Source organism: Acinonyx jubatus, chromosome A2, assembly GCF_027475565.1.
Source record: "Acinonyx jubatus isolate Ajub_Pintada_27869175 chromosome A2, VMU_Ajub_asm_v1.0, whole genome shotgun sequence".
Taxonomy (NCBI): Eukaryota; Metazoa; Chordata; class Mammalia; order Carnivora; family Felidae; genus Acinonyx; species Acinonyx jubatus.
The window spans coordinates 164,086,124-164,104,930 of record NC_069383.1 but is presented as its reverse complement, the minus strand read 5'-3'; the positions used below and the strand labels follow the sequence as shown (position 1 = coordinate 164,104,930).

Sequence of the window (18,807 nt, the reverse complement as noted above, 5' to 3'; positions counted from 1 at the left end):
GGGCGAGTGGGAGGGGCCAGCTTGGTAAACGTGCTACCTTTTGGGGGCAGCGTGCCTCCATGGCTCAGTATTTCGTCTTTAAGACTTGAGCTGCGCTTTCTGAAGGAATTTGCCGTCTGCGGCCTCAGCGTCCACCGAGCTGGCCACCCTCCACCCCCTCGGGGGACTGTCCCAGTGACCCTGCCTCGAGCCCTGAAGTGGGATCCGGCAATCTGAGCACTGACCAATGTAAAAAAATAAATATCCATTAAAAAAATAACTTCTGTGTATCTATGTGGGAGGGGGTATGAACGGTCAGCGAGTGCAGAGGGGGGGCCGGCCAGGTGACCGGGCGCCGCCCTGCAGGAATCGGCCGGCACCAGCACGGCCGTCAGGGAAGGAAGTCGCCCACAGAAGCCAGGACAGCGGGACACGCGAGCACACAGGAGCCGGTGGGGACCCGCACTCAGCCCCGTGCACAAGGCACAGAGTTGGAGAAGGGGGCGGGGGCTCACCCCAAGGCGGCTCTCCTCTCAGAGGCCCGGGAAGCAGCTGTCACACATGGACACTCGCCGGCGAGGCTATCCCGCCTGTGCCCTTGCCATTTACCTGGTGACAAGTCTCCAAACAGAGCTGTCCCTGTCCCCTAGGTTTCCGGGTCTCCTGCCCCGCTGGTCCCGCAAGCCGAGGAACTCAAGTACAGAAAACTCCAGAACCCTAGGGCCCGACAGCCAGGAAGGGAGGGGGGGCTCACCGCAGAGCCCCCGACACGTGCACAGACACCCGGCCTGCAGCCGCACACACGCTCCAGCGGAGTCAGAGCAGAGCCTCGTCCACACCACCCGCTCCCAACGCTCTGGTCTCCGGCCCAGCCGCCAAAATTCCACAGGGGGGGCGCTGGCCCCCCGCCAGGTCACAGCCTGGGCTCTGGATTTGGTTTTTAAAGAGCTTAACAAACAACGAAACTCCCGGGCATTTTTGCTCTCCGCCCACTTAAGGCCCACGGGTTGGTCCCGAGAGGAGAGGCCAGCCCCGCTCTGTCCCTCTGTCCGAGGGAGAGACAGAGGCAGGGAGAGAGTCGGGCCGCTGCACCCCCGCCAGGCCCTCCAGCCTCCAAACCCCGCCCCCGGCAGCCATTAGGTTCCTCGGCCTCCTCGAACTCAGCCAAATGGTGAAATGCGGCACCAAAAAAAAAAACCAGGTCCAGACAGTGGCGATGAAGGGAGGGTCCGAGGAAGCCCACCCACAGCACAGATGGCAGAGACCCGCCCCCACGTTCTGGCAGTTTGCTTAAAAATTCTCTAGAAATGTATCAAGGACTAAAGACGGCCAATGATATAAAAATAGTTTTCAGTGGCTCTGGGTAAAGACGTGATGAGGCGAGTTCCGTTCACATGACGCGGCAGCCTCTCGAGGTGGTCCTTGGGTCCCCCTGGAAAGAAAGGCCAGCAGCCTAAGAGGCCGGAGCGTGCCCGCCTGGCTAGGCAGGTAGCTGGTGGCCCCCCACCCCTGCCAGACAGGGGCTGGACCAGGGCCTTCGCCAGCCCAGAGCACCAGCTCCCAGCGAGAAGACAGGGCCAGCAGCTTCAGCCTCAACTGTCCCCGTTCCAGAACCTTCCACGTCTCCCTTCTGAGCTACACAACACAACTGAAATGTCAGACCCCAGTCTTGGGACTTAGAGCTGCTGCGGCAAGGCCCCAGGGCCCTCCAGGAGCCCTTCCCCCCAAACCATCATCTAGGCCCCGCTGTCTCAGGCTGCCGGAGCAGTGGCACAGAGCCCATTAGCTGGGGACCCTCGGGTTTACACCGGTGCCGCCTGGCGGCGCTCAGGGGCCAACACCGCACTCCGGGGGGGGGCCCCCGGGCCAGAACCCCGAGGTCCTCACAATGGGCAAGAGCCAGGAGGCAGGGATGTCACCCCCCACCCCCAGCCCCACCATGGCACATCTCTGGCCACAGGCTGTGGGGCCCTTCCAGGGGGTGAGGCCCGGACTGTGCCAAGAACCTTAGCGCAGACGCAGCAGCCCGCGGAGCAGCACGGCCCCGGGGACATGGCGGCCACGCATGCCACCCTGGGGACTTCTACCTGTTGATGGAAAAGATCCTCCTCGCCGAACTCGGCTCCCTCCTCTTCTCCCTCCTCCCCGTTCTCCGTCTCCCGCACCACTGAGGACTGCTTCACGGTTCTCATGGCCACCTCCTGGGCGAGAGAAGAGCCGTGGACACTTGACCCCTCGGGTGCCCAGGGCCCGGCCCACAGGTCGGCCGTCAGGTGAGAATGCTCCGGCCAGGCCTCAGCGCGCCGCAGGACAGCACCCCAAACCCAGGATCGCCTCGCTGGCCCTGTGGCCGAAGCTCCACCCCAGGGCTCCCACAGTGGCCTGTGGTGCGGTCAGGGAGGCTCAGGAGGGACCCCGAGGCCAGGACAGAAGACGGCCCCCACAGGCCCAGGGCACCCACCTCCCCATCCGCGTTGACCAGGACGGTCCGGAAGCTGTCGCCTGTGCTCCAACGGTTCTGGCTCCTCCATACAAGGGTCGAGGGGGGACTATGGGCCACTCCTGCACCAGCTGCCCACACCTGGGGGACACAGGGGGCCTCCCCATCAATGTTGGCTCTGGTCCCAGTACTCTGTGCCACCAGCCGGTTCCCTATCACTGCCCCCTGGGTCTGCCGAGGGATGTCCGTTGCCACCACACTGAGGTTCACGGTGGCCGACGGCTCTCATCTCAGCGGACAACGGCCGTGCTGGGATCAGAAGCCCGTCGGCTCCAGGGGTCCACACCCGTCACTGTTAACATCTTCCGCCAATGCCCGCCCGCCAGCCCAGACAACCTGGATCCTTCTCTGCCACGGGACCCTGACGTGTCACCAAGGTGCTACAGGGCTCCAGGGAGGGTCCGCTGGCACAGCAGTGGCACACGGGTGACCCGTGACAAGCAACAGCCCTTCTCGGGGCAAAGTCACTCAACCACCGCCCCCCACCCCACCCCCTTTCCTGCCCCATCCCGGCCCCCGGTCACATTGGTCACCTGGCTAGCTGCTACTGCCACCCCCTGCCCCCCCTCCCCAACCCCCCCCCCCCCCCCGCCGGCCCACCTGCCCTTCCGCGGCCACCTACCGTGACGGTCTGGCCGGCGCGCAGCACGTACTTGGGCGTAAACTTGTAGGCAATCTCCTCCCCCTCCAGGACCTGCCTCTTGATCCTCCAGTTACCCAGAGACTGGTCCTGGCAAAGGGGACACGCGGCCTGACGTGACGCACGGCTCGCGGGGAACCCCACGGGGCCCGCCCCACCCCCAGGGACGCGGGCCTCTCACCTTGTCCGAGCTGTTCCTCAGCTGCACAAACCTGCCCTCCAGGTCGACCTCCTCGATGCCCACGCCGCCCGTGGCCGACGCCTGCTGCGCCAGGTGGAAGCCGCTGCCGCTGCCGCCGCCGCCCGCCGCCGCCGCCGCCGGAGCCGATGCCGCTCGAGCCCGGCGACTCCTCCGCCTCCAGCCGCTTCCGCTTGCCGCGGCCCGTGCGCCCGGCCGCCACCACGCTGCTGCCGCTGCTGCTCGACGTGGCCCGCGACACAGTGATCCGCGACGACGGGCTGGGGGTCAGCTTCAGCCTGGGGGACGGAGGGCCGACTAGGGCTCCCAAGGGACCAGACCCGCTCGGCCTCCCCGTCCTCCTCGCCCCTGCCCCGAGAGCCCCCACCCCCTGCGGCTCCGCCTCTCCCCTCCCCCCCCGGAGCCCCGCCCCCCGGCCCCAACAGCCTGCCTTGCCCCGCCCCCCCGCCCCCCACCCCCCCCCCCACCTCTCCTCCTCGCCCTCCAGGAGCTTGCGGTAGGCGCTGATCTCCATGTCCAGGGCCAGCTTGACATCGAGCAGCTCCTGGTACTCGGCCAGCTGCTGCTGCATCACGTCGCGCATCTCTGTCATCTCCTGTTCCTTGGCATCCAGCATCTTGCGGAACTTGTCCCGCTCCCCGGCCATGGTCTCCTCCAGCTCGCGAATCCGGTCCTCCGCGGCACTGGCCTGGGGAGGAGTCGGGGCGGCCAGGTCAGGGCGGCCTCTGCAGGTCACGCGGAGAAGCCCTCCCGGCTGCGCGCCTCTCTTCCCGTCCTCCTGCACACGCGGCCAGGCTCCTGGGGCGGGCCGGGGACAGACACCCAGCCCCAGGAGCTCCGGTGGCCGGCGGGCCCCACAGCCCCCTCGGCCAGGCCAGGCCGGAAGGAGCGCTGCATGCATCACCAGCGCCCGTGACTCGCCACTGCATCTACACCCGAAGCCAGAAGCGGGGGTCCCGCAGCAGCGGCGGGGGTCGACGGGGGGGGGGGGGAGGGGGGTAGACAGGCCCCGGGGAGTCACCTGCTTCTGGAGGCCGGACAGCTGGTAGCTGAGGGACTCGACCCGCATGCGCGCTTCCTTCAGCTCCTCCCGCGCGGCGCTGGCGGCCTTATCGTTCTGGTCAGAGCTCAGCTTGGCGCTGTCCAGCTGAAGGGACACGGACCGGCAGGTGAGCGGCTGGCGGCTGGCGGCCCCCCCCCCACCGCGCGCCGCCGCCACCGCCGCCACCGCCGCGGGCACCTTGGCCTGGTAGGTCTGCTCCAGCTCCAGCTTGTACAGCCGCACTTGCTCGTCGTGCTGGCTGCGCAGCTCCTCCAGCGCCTGGGCCATCTTGAAGTCGTACTCCTGCTGCCGGCTGCTGTCCACCTCCACCAGGCGGCGCTCGTGCCGCCGCCGCGTCTCCCGCACCTCCTGCCGCACAGCGAGCGTCACCGCTGCGGGGGGCCCGCGGCCCGGGCACCCCTGGCCTCCCGGTCAGCGGTGTCCCCCACCCAAGAGCCAAGGCCGAGCGAGGGCTCAAAACTGCACAGTGAACCACCGGGGGGCGGGGATCTCCCGGTTGCTTGCTCACACTGCGCAGAGGAGACCCAGCCCAAGTGTCCTCCAGCTGACTAGCAGGTAAATAACATGTGTCCACCACCCCCGCCGCCCCGCGGACGGACCCCTGAACACACGACGCTCAGAGAGGGAACCAGACACGAGAGGCCACGCGGGGCGGGAGTCCACGGGTGTGAAATGTCCAGAACAGGCTCGTCCACGGACAGGAAGGGGGCTCGCGGGGGGGGGGGGGGGGGGGGGGACTGCTGATAGGGACGGGGCTTCCTTTTTGGGCTGATGGAATGTTCTGGAGTTAAATATAAAACCCAGTAAATTGTATACTTTAAAAGTTTTAGGGTATGGGAATGCTCCTTTCCTTTTTTCTTTGAGAGAGAGAGAGAGAGCGAGCGCGCGAGCGAGCCCGTGCACGCGCGCACTCGGGCTGCCTGAGTGGGGGAGGGGCAGAGAGAGAGACTCTCAAGCAGCTTCCAGGCTCCAGACCCAGCAAGGAGCCGGACACGGGGGCTCAATCAAGAGTCGGACTCTAAACCACGGACGGAGCCACCCAGGCACCCTGGGAGTATTTTAGCTGTTGCTAAAAGAATTCCTGACGGGTCGTCTCGGGTACCTGGGGTCTGAGATAGAGACCGGACCTCGGGACAGCAGAGGACACACGGCAACGCCTGAGGAAGGCAGGGGCCCCAGAGCCCAGCTGCCCCAGACACACGGTGGGGTCAAGGGCAGGCAGAAGGAGCCGTCCGCCAGCCTCGGGCTCCAGGAAAGGGGACAGCCTTTCCTCCCAGAAGCTCCCCCCAGCACAGAGAGCTGTCCCTTATCACACTGCGCCATCGCTTGTAAGAACAATAGGAATGTTTCTCAAGGAAGCCAATCCTGTTGACCACGAACCCACGAACAGCACACCCGCCGTCACGGCGCCCCTCACGGATGCCTGCCTCAGGACACCCCTCCAGGAGCCCTTCTGGGGTACCCTTGTGGCTCCCCTGGCAGGCCCCCTCATGTCTGTCTTCCCGGGCCCCCTGGCAGACCCGGGATCCTTCACCGGCGCCTCCGAGGGGCCCCTCACGAGTTCAGGGTCCCTTACAGATCCCCTCGAAGGCTCCAGTTTTCTGGCGGATGCCTTCAGGGGTTCCCTCTCGGGCTGCTCCCCACGTGCCCTGGCGGCCCTGGCTCTCACGGGGTGCGGCTGGAGTGGGAAACCACTCCTCGGGAGCATGGACATCCTTCCCTCGGGCAGCTCACCCAGGCAGCGAGGGCAGCAGCGAGGGCCCCGGGGTTCCATTCTGGGCTGTGACAGGACAATGGGCTTTGTGAGGACGAGCTGGGAGGGGCCACGGGGGGGACACAGAAACCCCTGCTCTAACCGCCAGGAGCAGGCCCAGGTTTAAAGGCGGAGGGAGAGGCCCAGGAAGCAAGGGAAGCAGATGGGCCCCCCCTTCCTTCCCTTCCCTGGGGAGGGTCTGCTGTGGATTGAATGGTGGAGCCCCAAGTCCAAAGGAGGAGTCCGCATCCTAATCCCTGGAACCTGGGAGTGTGACATCATCTGGAAAGGGGGCTTAGCAGATGCGATTAAGAGCCTCAAAATCGGATCATTGTGGATTCGCTGGGTGGGCCCTGGACGCAGTGACAAGTGTGTGGGTGAGGGGCGGAGAGGCCGCGTGAGGAGAGGCACAGATGGAGGGGTGCCCGGGGCCCCCCCGCCCCCAGGCCGCCGCAGGGCCCCGGCGGGCCGGCCGGGCCGCACCTGCTCAAAGACGTTCTTCCGGAAGGCGAGCTCCTCCTGCAGGCTCTGGCAGCGGTTTTCCAGGTCCACGCGCATCAGCGTCTCCTCCTCCAGCTGCTTTTTGGCCACCGCGTGGCCGTCCTCCGCCTGGGGCACACAGGGCAGCAAGCCAACGTGACCACCTGCCGCACCACGCAGCTTCTCGGGGCACGGAGGATCGCCCTTAGACACACACACACTCCGATGGGGCGTCGCCAGGTGGGAAGGCCGCCGCCTGGGCCCGCAGCACACGCACATGCCCACCGGCACCGGGCCTCCCCCAGACCAGGGCCCCCCGGAAACCCGCCTTAGCCAGCCGGGCCCGCAGCTCCGCCACATTGCTCTCGAGGCCCCGCTTGTCGCCGAGGGCGGCGGCCAGCTCCGCCTCGCTCCGGTGCAACAGGGACTCCAGATCCTTCACACGGCCCTGGGCCACCGCGAGCTCGCCCTCCCTCTTCTTGGAGCTGAAAGTCAAGAGCGGGACTCAGCCAAGAGCACAGAGCAGGAGGGCAGCTGTGGTGCGGCTACAGGGAGCCCCTCAGGCAGCCCAGGAAGCCCCGGGACAAGGTCACCCGGGCCCAAGCAGGCCAGACCCACCCCGGCTCTCGGCACAAACCTGCCCTGAGCCAGGCCAGCAGGGCCCCACTGGCCAACACACACACACACACACCAAAAACCCCAAGGGAAGAGCTTCAATGTCATTTTTTGGTGGTTTCTGCACACTGGACGGCTCGTAGAGGGGAGAACAATTTATTAAAAAGTTAACATATACTGGGGCGCCTGCGTGGCTCAGTCGGTTAAGCATCCGAATCTTGATTTCCACTCAGGTCCTAATCTCGCGATTTGTGGGTTCAAGCCCTGCGCTGGGCTCTGTGCTGACAGCTCGGAGCCTGCTTAGGATCCTCTCTCCCTTTCTCTCTCTCTGCATATGGTCTCTCTCTCAGAATAAATAAGCTTAAAAATAAAAATAAATTTTTAAAAAAGTTAATGTATAATTTAAATTTATTAAAGTTGTATATATTGGGGCGCCTGGGTGGCTCAGTCGGTAAGCATCCGACTTCGGCTCAGGTCATGATCTCACGCTTGGTGAGTTCGAGCCCCGCGTCGGGCCCTGTGCTGACAGCTCGGAGCCTGGAGCCTGCTTCGGAGTCTGTCTCCCCCTCTCTCTGCCCCTCCCCCGCTTGCAGTCTGCCTCTCTCTCTCAAAAATAAACATTATAAAATTAACATCCCAGCCACTGAAAAGTCCATCTCACTTGCAAACTTAAGTTATTTGAAGCAGGTTCATCTGGTATCCTAGTAGACAACTTTCCCGATATTGAAGATGACAAACAGATTCTTTAAGGCACAGCTATTACTAGCGTGGGCCCCTGGTCCTTGATTCTCAAAGGAATTCTCAACCTTGGAGTTGAACACATGCCCACCTCCCCACCACGGAATTGAGGGGGCCATCCCCATCGAGCAGCGCTGCTCACATGGGACACGGTGGGGGCTGGGCGGCATCCCCGCCATTCCCCCCCAGGGAGAAGCACAGGGGACCCCGCATCAGCTCACGTGAGGTGGGGTGGCATGAAGACCAGAGACTTTGGCCGCCAAGCTGCCCATGTCCCCCAGAGCAGCCCCACGAACGTGGAGCTCTGCCTGGGCATCATATGGCCATTCTCCATGGGGGGGTCTCAGGGTCCCCACAGCCACACAGCCCTGGCTCTCCAGGGGCTGCAAACCCTGAGCCCCTGGAGCGGTTTTGCAGGAGTTTGGCGGGGAAACAAGTCACTCATTTCACAACCATTACTGACAGCCCGCTTTGTGGAGGACACCCTCCTGCCAGAGATCCATCCGGGAACACCCTTGCTCCCACGGTGCAGAACTTTCTCGTGGGTAGGGACCAGAGGGAAACACGCTGCCTGCCAGATGTAAGTCTGCATCAGAAGGGCAGATGAAGCGGGGGGGGGGGGGGGACACGGGGTGAGCAGAGCGAGGTGGGAATTGTACTTTTAAGTCCCGCCAGCCGTGCCCGGGGGGAGGGGAGGGGGCGGCCCCGGAAACAGACCTGCGTGAGGGCAGCAGTGGGAGGAGCCACATCTGTTATTTCCAGGAGAAGAGCGTTCAGGCAGAGGAAGCAGAAGTGCAAAGGCCCTGGGGTGAGGTGTGCCCGGCGAGTTTGAAATCAGCAACGAAGCCAGGGCGACTGGGACAGAGGCGTCAGGTAACATGGAAAACTTCTGAACAACTTTATCTAGTGCTCGGTACCCTGCACAACTACACAGAACGGCCCAGAAAGCGGGGGCACTGGGGCTTATACTGGCTTTCGTCTCACTGCGCATCTCACCAGCTTCGAGGCGCTAAGGCAGATCGCTCACCTGCCTGACAGGAAGTCCTGGGAGGTTAAGTGGGAGAATGTGGCTCCTCCACACGCTACCCACATTCCCACCCTCACGGGGCTGTGGTGACAAGTTGTTCGGGAGAAGAAAGACACCAGAGCTAAATGGCCGCCCTGGTCTGGAAGGGCTCCTGCGCGGACGAGAGGAAGCGAGGCGATTGCGCGAAGCCCCGGAGGTCAGGGGCCAAAGAGGCGTCCAGGGGCCCGCAAGCACAGGAAGGCTTCCTTCTGGAGTAGGGGCCTTACGGGAAAGTTCCAGCCCAGACACTTAGCAGCGTTCGCCATTCTTCTTGTCCTATCTGCCCCCACCCCCACCCCGCAGCTGTCACCCGTGGAGGCGGTCACAGAACAATGGGGCTGGCAGTGCACAGCCCCGGCATCATTGGTGAAGCAGCCCAGACGTGGGGACATCCCAGCAGCCAGGACAGAGCCCCGGCACAGGGGCATCTCATGACTCGGGGACGTCCGCGAGGGACGCGCCCCCATTGCCCTCAGGAGTCGCCAATTCGTGGAGTTGCCTGAGGCCACACAGAAAAGACCCGTGGGACAGAAACGTGGCAGGCCCACTGAGGCGACTCTGGGCGAAGGCTGGGGCCACGTGTGCTGCTTCTCTTCAAACTATCTTGCATTTTCCACTTTCTTGACAGCGAGCATCTGTGACCGATAGTGGGGAAAAAAACCAAGACTTCTGGCCCAGACAAGGAGCGTCTGGAGAGTTCTGGACTCCGCACCGACACGAGACAGAGAGAGGCTGGGGTCCGGGCGGTGCTGACTCTGGGATCCCCTCAATCTTCTCCAGGATCACTTTTTAATGAAAAAAACCGACCAAACGGATGGCCCACACAGTCTACCTGGCCTTTTACAAAAGCAGGACTTGCCTTTGTTCCTTGGCCAAAGACCGGGTGACCGCGCAGCGTGGGCCCGTGTCTGGGCTCTCTGTTCTGCTGCAGCGGATCTAGTCCACCGAGGAACCACAGGTGCCCATCACTCAGCGACAGAAGCCAGGCTGAGGGGGCCACACGCACAGTGTGGTTCCAAGTCTAGGACATTCTGGAAAAGGCAGAACCATGGAGGCAGTGAAGGGAGGAGGGAGGGAGAAAGGGAGGGAGAAAGGGAGGGAGGGACGGATAGAGCACGAGACTTTGAGGGCCAGTGGGACTACGATGGTATAGGGGCAGATACGTTCTCACGATGCGTTTGTGCAAACTCACGGGGGAACCCCCGCGAGAGTGAGCCCTAACGTCAGCTGTGGGCTTCAGTTAACGATAACGTATTGGTGTTGCCTCGTCCGTTACAACAGCCTAGCCCGCTCATTAATGGAAGGTGAAAAAGGTGTTTGTAACGGGGAAACCGGAGGGGGGATTTTGGAAACTCTGTACCACCCACTCGTTTTCCTATAAACGTAAAACTGCCTTAAAAAAAAAAAACCCAAAACTCTATTTAAAAAATAGGAAGGAAAAATTCCCGCAAATGCAACGGTGACTCGGGTGGCGGCTGGGGCTGTGGGCAGGGACACAGGCACCAGGCCTCGGTCCCGGTGACCACCAAGCTGAGGGACCCTGGATAAGCCCGGCCCCTGCCACAGTTTGCCCGTCCGGACTGGAGACCGTGACGGTCGGGCCCTGGCGGGTGTGAGGCTTACAGCGGGTCACATCTGACTGCCTGCTGTGGCGCACGGTGTCCCCAATCAAGTACTCCGTCCTGCTGCTGTCCACACCCGCACAACTTGGTTCTGCTCGTTTCCCGTGCGGCCCTTTCACTCAAAAGTGGCCACAGTGTGTGCTTTTGAAGAGAAAAGCCCACAGCCTGAAGGCTGCCTCCCCCACGCGGCCTGTATGGTGGCTGAGGTGCTCCAGTGGGGGGACGGAAGCGGACCGAGTTTCCCGGGGCGGGCACCCGACAGGTGCCGTGGAGGACGAGGGCCACTGCGCACACGTGAGGTGGGCGGCAAGGTCCCTGGGGACCCGTGACACAACAGTGGTTCCCAAGTCCAGGGCAGAGAAGGGAGGCTGGGCTCTGGCCCATCCTTCCCCCTGGGAGCACAGGGGCCCCGTGCTGACAGCTCCCTACAGACTCCGCTTCAGGAGAGCTGCTCGGGTTTGAAATCTGCCTGGGGAAGGGGCGCCTGGGGGGCTCAGTCGGATGAGCGTCCAACTCCTGCCGTCGCTCAGATCATGATCTCACAATCGGTGAGATCGAGCCCTGCATCGAGCTCTGTGCTGACAGTGCGGAGCCTGTCTGGGATTCTCTCTCTCCCCCTCTCTCTGCTCCTCCCACTCTCTCAAAATAAATAAACTTCTGAAAAGAAAAAAAAAAGGAATCTCCCCTGGGCTGCATGATGCTGGGAAGGGGCGTCTGGAGGCCGAGGCCACAGAGCTCGGTCCCGGGGACGCAGCCCAGAACGAGGGTGGCAAACGCCAGCCACACACCTACCTTTTGTTCGTCTCTTCCAGCTCGGCCTTCACCTTCCCCAGCTCGATCTGCAGCCGGGCCCGCTCTCGGGCCGTCTCGTCCAGCACCCTGCGGGCGTCGGCCAGCTCCGACTCGTACAGCGTCTAGGCCGCTCACCTGAGGGGGTTCGGCAAGGCCCAGGTCAAAGAGAAGCCTCTTCCCCGCCGCGCAGGCTCCCCACCCCCCCACCCCCCCCCCCCCCGGGCCAGACGGAGCTCGTAGGGACAGCGGAGGCTTCCGCACCCAGTTCGGCCCCGCTAGCCCAGGGCCACCCCAGCCGGTCCCACCCACCCTTGTGGCCCGTCCCCTGCCCAGGTCACCCACCAGCTGGGCACACGGCTCGCTTCTCGTGGCCTTCTTGCCCCCAGCCTCCCCCATGTCTATGTGCCCAGGACCACGCACATGTGTTCACGGATATCTGGAACCCAATAGGACACTGAGGTATCCCCTCCACCCTCTAGGACGGCTGGGGTCGAAAAGACAAAGGACAACAAATGCTGGCAACACAGAGAAATGGGGCCCTCCATGCACGGCAGGGGGAACGGAAAGTCGGGCAGCCGCTGCAGAAGACCGCGGGGCGCCCCCTCGGACGAGTTAGCAGACTCACCTGTAACCCGCCAATTCCACGGCTGAGTATCTGTCTGCCCAGAAGCAGTGACACACGCGTCTACACAAACCCGGGTGCGTGTTCACAGCAGCACGATTCACAACAGCCACAGAGTGGACACGACCCACAGGGCCATCCGTGGACGAACACACACGGCACCCCACCCACTCACTTGGCCTCAAGCAGGAGCGAGGCGCCCACCCCCGCCGCCCCACGGACGGACCCCGAACACACGACGCTCAGGGAGGGAACCGGACACGAGAGGCCACGCGGGGTGTGGGCCCACGTGTGTGAAACGTCCAGAACGGGCTCCTCCACGGACAGGAGGGGGGCTCGTGGGGGCTAGGAGCTGGGGGCTGGGGGTGATGGGGTTCCCTCTGGGGAGATGGAATGTTCTGGAGTTGGACGGAGGTGAAGGCTGCACCATTCTGAAAGTGCTAAAAGCACGGAGATGTAGAGTGTGACTGGGTGAGCGGTGGGAGACGGGGCCGCGGGATGACAAGCACAGCCATCGCTGTGGAGCTAGAAGGTGCCCGCGCGGGTGTGTGTCCGGGGCGCGGCTGGGACCCCACCCGTCCACAGGAAAGGCCCCTGGGCAGAGGGGCCGTGGAACCTGCCATGTGCTAGGGTCATGACCATCCCGGCTCGCCAGAGGAGCCTCCAGGAGGTGGCGCTTTTCAGAAAAGATGGTTTGTTTGTTTTTTTTAAAGTGTTTTTGAAGTTTTATTTAAGTAATCTCTACACCCAACACGGGGCTTGAACGCACAACCTGGAGACCAAGAGTTGTATGCTCCACCACGGAGCCAGCCAGGCGCCCCAAGAGCTGGGGTTTTAACATCCAGTCTGAGACCCCACGCACCACCCCCACTGGCCCGGGCACCCTGTGCCTCAACCCGGCAGCTCCCAGTCATCTCATCCCACAGGTAAGACGGGATCCGGGCTCCCAGGCCCACTTCCCAGACAGGGAGCGGTGAGCTGTGGTCTCCTGACCTGCCAGGTGCAGGGCCGGTCTGCCCGGGCGCAGCTCCAAGGTCAGGACACGCGATAGGGGGAGTGGAGACAAAGCCAGCTTCTCCCTCCTGCACCCCCAGCAGCAAGGGCCCGCCCTCCCTCCCACAAAGGTGGTCACCTCTGGCCACACCCGATGCCTCCAACTCTGGGAACTGGCTTCTGGAATAAACCTCAGTTCACAGAGTGGCTCCTCTCTCCACAGGTAGATGGGCACCTGGGTTTACATGTGTGTCTTTGCTCGTCTCCTGCCATCTCACCTTCTAAAACTCTCCTGAGCCTGAGGGAGGGGCACACGCAGGACATACCCCTGCTCCTCCCCCAGCCTGGGGCCCTTTCCCTCACACCCTCCCCTCACCAGGCAGGGGGTCCTGGGACGAACAGTGACCAACACAACGGTCACTAAGGCGACCTCAGTACGGAGCCTGGTCAGGGCACAGGGCAGGAGAAGCCAGCAACTATGACACCGTATTTAAGTTTTCGATATTTCATTCACAGCGAGATTTTTGTACTAGTTAAAAAAAATTTTTTTGGAGTAAACTCTACCCCCAACGTGGGGCTCGAACTCACGACTCCAAGATCAGGAGACACGTGCTCCACCGAGTGAGCCAGCCAGGCGTCCTACACGTTTTAGTTTCTTGAATAGTCCGTGAAAATATTACTTGTTGCACTGCCCCAGCCTGACCACGAGGAAACAGGAGGCAGACCCCACTGGACAGACGTCTTACGAATTCCCGACCAGCACTCCTCACGGCGGCCCAGGGCATGCACACGAGGGAAGTCTCAGAAACCGTCTCGGTCCAGAGGGGCCCGAGGAGACAGGACCCCTGGATGCCATGTGGGGTCCCCAGGGGGTCCTGGGGCAGAGGGGTCAGGGGAAACTGAGGACCCACAAATAAAGTATGGGTGTTAGTCAACCAGGTCAACGTGACGTCAAAAGTGGTGACATCGCGGTGACAAACATAACACGAAGGGGAACGGGGCCGGGCTCTGTGGGAGCCCCGCGCTAGCCTTGCTGTTTTTCTCTACATCTAAAACTGGCCTAAAACATCAGGTTGAGTCAGTAAAAATACACCCTATCGCTTGTCTTCACGATTGAGATTTTTGGCACCCCCCCCCCCCCGGATTCTGTGCCCGAAGCGTCACAACCACCTCAAGTGGCCCGTTTAAAGTACCAAGTTCTGGGGCGCCCGCCTGGCTCCGTCACTAGAGCATTCGGCTCTCGATCTCAGGGTGGTGAGTTCGAGCCCCACGGTTACAGAGATTACTTAAAAAAACAAAAAGGAAACCAAAAGCACAACACCAAGCTCTTGCAGTGTGACTCAGGTCCCTGCGTGTGCCCGCGTGCGGCTGGTGTCCCTTTGGTCTCGACAAGGCACTTACTACAGCCGGGTCTGCAAACTCGGGCCCACGCGCCAATTTCCACCACGCCACCTGTCTTCGTCCAGCCTGCAAGCCCCGAATAGTTTTTGCATCTTTAAATGGCCGAGGGGGGGAAAAGGGAAAGGAAAGGGAAGGGGAAGGGGAAGGGGAAGGGGAAGGGGAAGGGGAAGGGGAAGGGGAAGGAAAAGAGATTTTGCGACACGGGGAGGGAAATCCCAGGAATTCTGATTTCAGCGTGTACAAATGAAGTTTCACGGGCACGCGGCCCGGCCCGCTCCTTCACACGGTGTCTACGGCAGCGCTCCGCGGCAGCCTCGGAGTCGAGCAGCCCCGACGGAGACTTCCAGCCCACAGAGCTAAAACGCGGACCCGGCTCCACAGCAGCGGGGCAACCTGGAAACTTCTTGTAGGGGACAAGCTCCCAGACTCCTTTTCCTCAGACCACTAACAGGTGCTCCCCTGGCAGGCCCTGCTTCCCTGCACCTGTGAGGCACTGCGGGCACAGCAGCCGGAGACCAATGGCTGGGCCTATTGTTCGCTCTTTCATGGCATTCTGCAAGGGCCAGGAGTGAGCAAATGTGCTCGCATGTGCTGGGCGGTGGGGGGGGGGGGGGGGGGGGGGGGGGGGGGGCGCACGTAACCCGAGGTGGCCTTTTCCTGTTCCTGTGTCTCCGGGGGACGACTTCCCGGCTGAGAACCACAGTCCCACAATCCCCTAATGCAGGCACCCCAAGTGCTACTCTCCCACCCAGCTCGCCCTGCCCCCCCCCCCCCCCAGGAGGAACAGGACACCTGGGCAGGTAAGGGAAAAGAAACTGAAGGCTGGAGGAACCTAACACCCCAAGGGGAGGCTCCTCGGAGAAGTGCCCCTCCCTCCCGGGCCCCTTCCCTCCCCGCCCGCACCCAGATCTCTCTCCAACAGAATCCGGCCCCCCCAGCCTCTCCAGAAACCTTCCCGTGATCCGAGGACATGGCTATTGAGCAGTGCACTACCCGCCCCACATGTGAGAGCGAGCCTGCGGGCAGGACTCAAAACGGGTGAAGCTGCGGTTTTACTTCGTGCACTTCCACTGTCTGGATTTTATGACAAGCGTGTGACACGCTCAGAACAGTTTAAAAGGCATCTTCAAAGGGTTCCTCAAGTGGTTTCTCCTCTTGGCATTGGGGCGGGATCATCCTCTGGGGCAAGGCCATCCTGGGCACTGTGGGGGCTGAGCACACCCCTCTCCCCAGCCACCCGATGCCAGGAGCACCCCCAGCGTGATGACCACTAGCGTCCCCAGACATCATTCTGTGTCGGGCAGTCTCCATCCAGGTGCGAAGCTTCCGCGCAGGTAAAATAAACGCTGCTTGGCCCATGGCCCTCCCACCCGAGCCACCTCTCCAGTCCCCTCTGCTTCTGCCCAACTCAGCAGTCAAGCCTGGGCCCCACTGTAGCCCAAGGCCATTTCCAGGTCACTCCCTCTGAAGGGCCCATGTGACCACCTTCCCCATCCCTCCGCAGGTCACCAGCTCCCTCCACTGCCCAGTTAAGAGGGGCGTTTATCCCCCATTTATCCTGGGAGCCCACCCCTCACCCCTGGAGCCTGTGCACAGCCCTCAAGGTCACGGTGGGGCAGGCTTATCGCCCGAAGCACCACTCCCCTTGTTCCCAGGAGCAAGCCTCACCCCTGAAAAGTAAGTAACGCCACTGCCCAGACAGACAGACAGACAGACAGGGCCCGGATACAGCTCCCTGGCCCCACCTGTGTGCACTCCAGGGACAGCACCCACTTCCGCTCCGCCCACCAGGCTCATGGCCCCCAAAGGTCTGTTCGCCATTTACTCTGTCTGTCGGTGGGACAACCGAGGCCAGGGGAAAGACCAGAAGCCAGGTCCCGTGGCGTCCTGACCAACCTGCAGGTGGGAGCTGCAGGTCCACATCCTGAGGACACGAGCACCGCTGAGGCAGGTGGCCACGCTTGGGACCGGACAATTCTAGCCCCACGGCATAAATGACCTGCCCCCTGGTCACACAGACTCAAAGCGGTTTGGATCTGGGTTTGAATCCAGTTCCGAGCAACACACACCACCACCCCACCCCACCCCCACCCCCCCCCCCCCCGCCAAGGACGCTTCTTCCTCCCCGTCGCCCAAGCCGCTTTCTGAGCCACTAAGGCCACGATTACACAGGGGCAACGAAGCCACAGGGCACTTCCCCTGAGCGCCTGCCCTTTATTCCACGAAGCCAGCACCAGCTCCCAGGGCCCACCAGCGGGCACAAAAGGTGGCTATTGGTATTTCCACTTTACAGAAGAGGAACCGAGACCCCGAGAGGGTAAGTGACTTGCCCAGGGTCACACGAAGGGTAAGTGAGTGGCTCCCAGAAATGACCCCCTAGCTGCTGTCCTCCCACAACTCTGTCACATGGTCCACTGTCAGGCTAGGGACGCCGTGGCTTCAGGACCTGGCTCTCCTAGAGGCCCTCAGGGGGCACCGCAAGGTGAGCACCCCTGTCACCCCAACCCATACTCAGAGGACCCCTACGTGGGTTTCAGGGGGCCGGCTAAACGAGAAAAGAGCCTGGGGCCAATGAGGGTTGGGGGATAGTTGGGTGGGAGCCGCAGTCCCCACCAAGAACCCACCCAGGACCCCCAGACATCTGGCTCTCACATCCCCTTAGGGGGAGGGTTTACCCAGCCCCTCAGTCTGTGAAACCCTGGGGCCCACCTGGAACCCAAAACTCCCTAGTGGGTCCCCGAGACCAGCTGTCTCCCCATCCCCTCTCATCCACTCATCAAACAACTCATCAGCAAACAGGGCTCCCCAGGGCCCAACTGAGGACCTCTCAAATTTCCCGAGGGATCCCTAACACATCAGGCCCCCTCCCCTAGGACGCCCTCCCACCCCAGGTGCGGGTAGGAGACGAAGCCTACAGCTAACCACCTCCCCAGTCCCTGAACTCCCCAGAGTTCATCACAAGACTTCTGCAGAGTTCTACCGAGAAAAGACCACGTGACTCGCCCCAGGGACCCCACCCGCACCCATGAGACCCTCCACCCCTCCTCAGGGCCCCATCAGACAGCCTGAACTCCCAGTCTCCTCAGAGACCAGAGAACCCCACCAAATTTTCTCCCAGGACACCAGAACAGACTAACGCATCCCCACAACTCTCTTAGGGGCGTGGCTTACTCTGGCTCACACCCTCTCAGTCAGGGGATCCCCAGATCTTCTCCGAGATCACTCAGCGCTCGGGGCTGTCCCATATCCACCAGTCGTACAGAGGACCCCAAGATGCCCTGGGGGTCCCTCAGAGCACGGTCTGCCCCAGACTGCACGCCTCACTTAGGAGACACCCGAAACCCCCTGCGGGCGCTTCGGCGGACGGGGCCCGCCCCAGTATGCAACACCCGCTCACAGGTCCCCCCAAAATTCCCTGGGAGCCCACGGTGGGCGGGGCCTGTCCCAGGATGCACGCCTTGCTCGCGGGTCCCCCGAAATCTGAGGATCCCCCTCGGTGGGCGGGGCCTGCTCCAGTGTGCACCCCTTGCTCACAGGTCCTCCGAAAAACCCGAGAATCCCCCTCGGTGTGCGGGGCCTGCCCCAGTGTGCACCCCTCGCTCACAGGTTCCCCGAGAAACCCCTGAGGACCCCTCGGTGGTCAGGGCCCACCTGGCCTCCAAACCTCACTCGCGGGGATCCCCGAAGCCCCCCAGGTACCCTCGGAGGCCGATGCCCACCCCAGCGTGCGACCCTAGGGGTCCCCCCGAAGCCCCGGGGAACCCCCCCCGGTGGGCGGGGCCTGCCCAGAACCCTCGGAGGCCGGAGCCCCCGCTCCGCGCCCACCTCACGCGTGGTCACCTCCTCCCTCTCGGAGATCTTGAGCAGGAGCCGGTCGTTCTCGAGCTCGAGCGCGCGGACGCGGTCGATGTAGTGCGCCAGGCGGTCATTGAGCTCGCGCAGCTCCTCCTTCTCCTGCAGCCGCGACAAGCGCGTGGGCGACAGCGGCGTGGCGGGTCCGCCCGCGCGGCCGGGCAGCGGCGTGCCCATGGCGGCGGCGGCGGCGGCGGCGGCGGCGGCGGCGGCAGCGGCGGCGGCGGCGGCGACGGCTCGGGGCCCGCGCGGCTCGGAACGGCGGCCGCGGCTCGGCGGGCTCATTCAATCCGCGCCGCCGACCAAGATGGCGCCCGGCGCCCGCCGCCGCGGAGTAGCCTGGGACTTGTAGTCCGTCGGGGCTTCGCGGGGCACGCCGGGAGCTGTAGTTTCCTGCGCGGGCTAGGCCGGCCCGCCTCCCGCTCGGGTTCCCGCTCCGTCCTTGGCCGTCCATAAACCATAATCCGTTAGCCAAGCCGCCCGCCCCGAAAC

General features: G+C 63.1%; 1 protein-coding gene across 1 annotated transcript; it reads right to left on the bottom strand.

Annotated features, from left to right (window-relative positions):
* Positions 1-1,291: 1,291 nt before the first annotated feature.
* LMNB2 (lamin B2) lies at positions 1,292-18,615 on the bottom strand. Its single transcript, XM_053220172.1, is given in 14 exon segments — positions 1,292-1,411; positions 2,067-2,180; positions 2,441-2,560; positions 3,102-3,209; positions 3,301-3,424; positions 3,426-3,596; positions 3,786-4,006; positions 4,340-4,465; positions 4,559-4,729; positions 6,618-6,743; positions 6,943-7,099; positions 11,448-11,569; positions 14,805-14,819; positions 18,289-18,615. Coding segments are annotated over 14 exon segments (1,929 nt in total). The 5' UTR covers positions 18,601-18,615; the 3' UTR covers positions 1,292-1,369.
* Between the last annotated feature and the right edge of the window lie 192 nt (positions 18,616-18,807).